This window comes from Penaeus monodon, chromosome 34 (assembly GCF_015228065.2).
Source record: "Penaeus monodon isolate SGIC_2016 chromosome 34, NSTDA_Pmon_1, whole genome shotgun sequence".
Classification (NCBI taxonomy): domain Eukaryota; kingdom Metazoa; phylum Arthropoda; class Malacostraca; order Decapoda; family Penaeidae; genus Penaeus; species Penaeus monodon.
In genome coordinates, this window is record NC_051419.1 from 23733212 (window position 1) to 23733552 (window position 341).

Here is a 341-nt window from a genome sequence, read left to right on the forward strand (position 1 = left end):
GCTGATTCCGCCGGTAGTTCCACCAACTGCTCCACCTTCGCTTCCACTTGCCGTCCCGCTACCGCTGCCTCCACTAGCCGTCCCGTCATCGCCGCTTCCACTAGCTGTTTCCACCAGCCGTTCCACCTCCGCTTCCACCAGAGAGAGAAGAACCTCCGCTGGCAGGAGCTTGAGTGGATCCGTTATAGATGCTCGTGTCACTGGTGCGATGAGGAAAGGAATTGAGACATTTGTTGTGACCGTTTTGTGGATACGCTATAGACGGGGGAGGTACACGATGCTATGAAGGAGGAACGAATGAATTTTTATTGTTTTTGTCTTTTTGTGACGAAAACAGTACA

At 52.2% G+C, this 341-nt stretch overlaps 1 protein-coding gene across 1 annotated transcript in view; it reads right to left on the reverse strand.

Annotated features, from left to right (window-relative positions):
* The window catches only part of LOC119594932, a gene marked incomplete at its 5' end in the record, with an annotated part of 15007 nt that overhangs the window by 8804 nt on the left and 5862 nt on the right, over positions 1 to 341 (reverse strand). Inside the window, 1 exon segment of the mRNA XM_037944003.1 lies at positions 1 to 200. Within this exon segment, the coding sequence (XP_037799931.1) occupies positions 101 to 200 (100 nt within the window). The 3' untranslated portion in view covers positions 1 to 100.